The sequence below is a fragment of the Hippocampus comes genome, unplaced genomic scaffold (assembly GCF_001891065.2).
Source record: "Hippocampus comes isolate QL1 unplaced genomic scaffold, H_comes_QL1_v1.1 scaffold85, whole genome shotgun sequence".
NCBI classification, from domain to species: Eukaryota; Metazoa; Chordata; class Actinopteri; order Syngnathiformes; family Syngnathidae; genus Hippocampus; species Hippocampus comes.
This window is the reverse complement of record NW_017805540.1, coordinates 2310070-2315283: the sequence shown is the minus strand read 5'-3', so window position 1 is coordinate 2315283 and position 5214 is coordinate 2310070. Positions and strand designations below refer to the sequence as shown.

Genomic DNA, 5214 nt, shown 5'->3' with positions numbered 1-5214 from the left:
TTTGGGGGCAGAGCGGCTGAAGGCTCTGCACCCCATTGTACTGAGACGGGCAGAGGGAAGAGAAAGGTGGAGGGAGGATGAGGACCTGAGTGTGCGAGAGGGAATGGAAATTTGAAGAAGATCTGACAGATGGCGGGGGGCGGGGGCAAGGTTATGGATGGCTTTGAATGTATAGAGAAGTAATTTGAAATTAATTCTAAATTTGACAGGGAGCCAGTGGAGCTGTCGGAGGATGGGGGTGATATGATGAAAGGAGGGGGTTCTCGTGATGATCTGGGCTACTGAATTCTGAACAAGTTGAAGTTTATGGAGGAATTTGTGATGGACACCGAAGAGAAGTGAATTGCAGTAGTCGATACGGGAGGTGACGAGACTGTGAACAAGGATAGCAGTGGTGTGAGGAGTGAGTGAGGGACGGAGCCGGTTGATATTACAAGGGTGGAAATACGCGGACCGGGTAATGTTATTGATGTGGGAATGAAAGGATAGTGAGCTGTCAAGGATGACACCCAGGCTTTTCACCTGAGGGGAAGGAGATACAGTGGAATTATCAATTTTGAGGGAAAAACTGTCGGCTTTGTGTAGAGTAGATTTGGTACCGACGAGGAGGAGTTCTGTTTTATTGCTGTTTAACTTGAGGAAATTATGGGTGAACCAAGATTTGATTTCTGAGGGACAGTGAGAGAGAGATGAGGGTGGGAGAGAGGCGTCGGGTTTGCTGGAAAGGTAGAGCTGGGTGTCATCTGCATAGCAGTGAAAGTGTATGCCAAATTTGCGAAAGATGTTGCCGAGTGGGAGAAGGTAGATGATGAAAAGGAGGGGACCCAGGACAGAACCCTGGGGAACACCAGAAGAGACGGGGAGGGATTGTGAAGTAAAAAATTTAAGTTGGATGAACTGAGATCGGCCGGTGAGATATGACTGAAACCAATGTAGGGGGATGTTGGTGATGCCTATGGTAGAAAGTCTATTGAGGAGAATAGGGTGGGAGATTGTGTCGAAGGCTGCACTCAGTCAGAATTGGGGTGACAGCTGCAGTTTTGAAGGGCATAGGAACAATTCCAGTAGACAGAGAGGAATGGATAATGGCTGAGATGAAGGGAAGCAGAGAGGGTAAACAGGATTTGACCAAGACTGTAGGGAGGGGATCGAGCTGACAGGAGGTCTTGGATTTAATGATGAGGTCTGAGATTAATGAAAGATGGGGGAGTTCAAAAGAAGATAACAGTTTGCAAGGGGTAAGATGGTCAGAAGAGGGGAGAGGTACAGAGGAGCCCAGGTGCTGGTGAATTTTGTTGATTTTTTTCATTGGAAAATAGGAGAAGAGCATTGCAGGTGTCAGAAGAGTAAAAGTGAAGTGGTAGGGAGTCAGGGGGTTGAGTGATTTTGTTCCAGAGGGAAAAAAGAGTCTTTGTATTTCCAGCATTGGAGCAGATGAGTCCAGAGTAGTATTGTGATTTTGCTTGCGAGATGGAATCCTTGTAGACGGATAGTTGGGCTGTATAGATGTCCTTGTGAGCAGTGAGACCAGTTTTCCTGTAAAGTCTTTCAAGCTGCCGGGTTTTGGATTTCAAGAAACGGAGATGACGGGTGAACCAGGGGGCAGACCGAGTAAAAAAGACAGAGCGGGGCTTGACAGGAGCGAGGGTATTGAGGATGTTGATGAGACCAGAGTTATATCGGGAAACCAAATCATCAGGAGTGGAGTCAATGTCCGGAGTCAGGGTGGTGATCCATGAAGTGAGCGAGTCAATGTTAATGTCTTTAACATTACGATAAGTGATGGTCCGGGGTGATTTGGCGATTGAGAGCTGGAGAGTAATGTTAAATGAAATAAGGAAGTGGTCCGTTATTGGAAGTTCGTCAGCAGTACAGTTGGAGGGGGAAAGACCAGAGCAGCAAATCAAATCCAGGGTGTGACCTTTGGTGTGGGTGGGAAAGTCTACAAACTGACTGAAACCAAAACTGTCAAGTGAGGAAGTGATATTCCAACTTAAAACTTTACAGCGGGACCGGGCCACCCTCAACACTTCCTTTGCGACTGATTGTTTTGTAATTAGAACAAATTACTGTGTTTTCCGCACTATAAGGCACTTCGGAGTATAAGGCGCACCTTCAATGAATGGCCTATTTTAAAACTGTTTTTATGTATAGGGCATTATAAGGCGCATAGAATAGAAGCCACAATACTGGCTGCAGTTGCATTATGCGTCCACTAGATGGAGTTACGCTAAAAGGAATACGATATAATACAATACAGCTTTATTTATAGAGCGCTTTCACAACCTCTGCAGCTGCAAAAAAAAAAAAAAAAAAAAAAAAAAAGCACTTTTCAGAGCATTTAAAATACTACGTCCAAGAAATCTGAATATTGATCCATATATAAGGGACATCGGATTATAAGACCCACTGTCGGCTTTTGAAAAAAATGGAATGCTTTTAGGTGCGCCTTACGGTGCGGAAAATATGGTACCTTTTTTTATTTACTTATTTTTTAAATAAATTCAACTTACCAGGAATCTTTTCCGGTCCCTCTGAGAAAACCAGCTCCACTTTTCCGTATTCTGGAAATCTGGAATCTGAGACACAACACAATGATGCCATGAGCATGGAGAGACAATGTTCTGTTTTGGGGATTGGATTTGTGGAGAAGATTATTGGTCTTAAAATGTCAGGAAGTGAAAATTAAACCCGGTGTGCTCCTTGATAATGAAGACGAGTCGTGACCTGCTGTTTTTATTTTTCCGTTTGTTTTTTTTTTTTTTTTTTTACCTTTGTTGGCGGCTTCCATGTCCTCTTTATCGAACATCAGCTTATAGCCCTGCAGTGCTCCCGTGTGGAACTGCAGCCTGAAAATCACCTCACGCTCTGACGAAACCTCACTCTTGTGGTAACATTTAATCTAAAACGGGAATAAAGAAAATAATGTCAAACTGAAATAGAATACTGATGTCATTCGTGTATATTGTGCACCGTTTATTTTCCTGACCATAATGTCCCCTTTGAGAAGCTGGGCAGGCTCTAAGGTGACGCAGATCCGCCCCCTGTGGCCTGGACCGATGCGACTGTCAGGGAAAAAGTTGGAATCAAACAAATTTTGAACCCTGAATTACGATTTAAACAGAGAGTGACTGCACTACTTACTAGATTCCAGATGAATACACCACTTGCATTCCCTGGTAAACTTTGACGTAGGGTCGACATACTGCAAAAAAAAAAAAAAAAAAAAAAAAAAAAAGAGATGTTATTTTTGACATGAATGTGTAAAAATTGGGCTGCTTTAATTGGGGAACCTCATTATTCATGATTCATCCATCCATTTTCTAATCACTTTATCCTCACAAGGATCTGGAGCCTATCCCAGCCGTCTTCGGGCAGTAGGCGGGGGACACCCTGAACTGGTTGCCAGCCAATCGCAGGGCACACATTGACGAACAAGCATTCACGCTCACAGTCACACATCGGACAATTTAGAGTGTCCCATTAACCTGCCATGGATGTTTTTGGAATGTGGGAGGAAACAGGAGTACCCGGAGAAAACCCACACAGGCACGGGGGAGAAATGCAAATTCCACAGGGAGAAGCCGGAGCGGGAATCGAACCCTGCACCTCTGCAGTGTGAGGCCGACGCGATAACCAGTCGACCACCATACCGCCCCTTTTATATTGCATGAGTTAATAATATTCTGTATTTGACAGCATATACCTAATGGCTATTGGCTAGCATGGCAACTGCAAGAAAAGCTTCTCCTCTACGGTAAATTCTCTGTCAGATGTCTTCATGGTTTGATTCTTTTGACTTGATATTGGCTTTATTTCACTTTGGTTAACTTACTGAGGCCCTCGCCCAAAAGCTAGGAAGAGAATCATAATCATCTTACTTATGACGATGTATATAACGAGAGAAGCATCCTAGCAAACAGGAATTTTGGTTCTCTCTCTTACGTTATCTTTCAGGCATCTGCAAATGGTGAGTAATATTACTTTATTTTAGTTTTATTTTACGGCAACTAGCATAATTTTACACTTGCGTGACCGTTAAGCACGTTCCGTAACATGTCACAATTTACTACGACCATATTTTCGACACTAAAAGGCGCAGTGGATTATGAGGCGCAATGAATGGCCGATTTTGTAATTGTTTTCATACATTGGGCGCACCGCATTATAAGATGCAATCTACAATGCATCCACTAGATGGAGCTACGCTCAAGGAAACGCCAACAGAACGATCAGATGTCAGTAAAACTTATTTAATAAAGCAGCGACACAGTTCACTTAACCAACGGCAAGTTATAACATTGACTCGATAACGTTGAACTCACTTGCCGCTGCTCTATTTCCGTGTTCAACTGCGTAACCGATCACCTTAAGTTTGAACTCTGCGTTGTCAGCATGTCTCAAGCAAGGAGCCATTTTGGTGTCGAAATATTACCGGAGTGACCATACACAAGGTGCATCGGATTTTAAGGCGTGCTGTGAGCTTTTAAGAAAATGGAAGGCTTTTAGGTGCGCCTTTTAGTGCGGAAAATACGGTAAGACTTGTTATACTTGTTTGATAATGTATGTCATATAAGGTTATTTTCTTTGCGTGGCAGACCATCTCAAGTGCTCTCTTTGGCTGAATTTGGCCCAAAGGTCATAGTTTTTGCCGTTTGAAAGACTGCATGTGTCTGAGCATGTGTGCGCGTGTAAAAGACTCTTATGTGGTCACGTCAGTGGCTTCTCACACCCTTCGAGGCACTGCAGCAGTGTGTGGCAGAAAACCAAAAAAAAAAAAGACTTTTAACCTCCAGAGGACTCAAAGTTGGGGATTCCGTGGAGGATGATGCAGTGCAGGAATAAAGGTGAGGCGTTGATCTTCATGGATCCGCTAAGGAGGCTGTTGAGGATCCAAACATACCTAAAAACACAACGATGAATCAAAGTTCGACAGACAAGTGTGCAGGAAAGATTTACTTCATGTTTACATCTTCCCAATAGTTAGACTCTTTGCATATTTTGTTGCTTCCTGTTGTGATGGGTTTTTTTATTCAAATCAGCAAGTCATCAACATTTTCTTATTTGTTATTAATAACAGTAATCCCTAAGGTTTTTTTTTTAACCTGTATATGTTTATTGGTCGCTACTTTGCGGATTTTCGTTTATCGCGGGTGGTTTTGGTCCCCATTAACCGCGATAAACGAAAAATCGCAAAATAGCGATCAATAAACA

The 5214-nt window shown here is 43.2% G+C and overlaps 1 protein-coding gene across 1 annotated transcript in view; it reads right to left on the bottom strand.

Annotated features, from left to right (window-relative positions):
* Positions 1–5214, bottom strand: part of tns3 (tensin 3) — a 64959-nt gene that overhangs the window by 43406 nt on the left and 16339 nt on the right. The window contains exons 7-11 of the mRNA XM_019878913.1: positions 4791–4903; positions 3145–3205; positions 2990–3065; positions 2773–2902; positions 2514–2579 (exon numbers count right to left, since the gene is read on the bottom strand). Coding sequence (XP_019734472.1) covers positions 2514–2579; positions 2773–2902; positions 2990–3065; positions 3145–3205; positions 4791–4903 — 446 coding nt within the window. The remainder of the gene's footprint in view (positions 1–2513; positions 2580–2772; positions 2903–2989; positions 3066–3144; positions 3206–4790; positions 4904–5214) is intronic.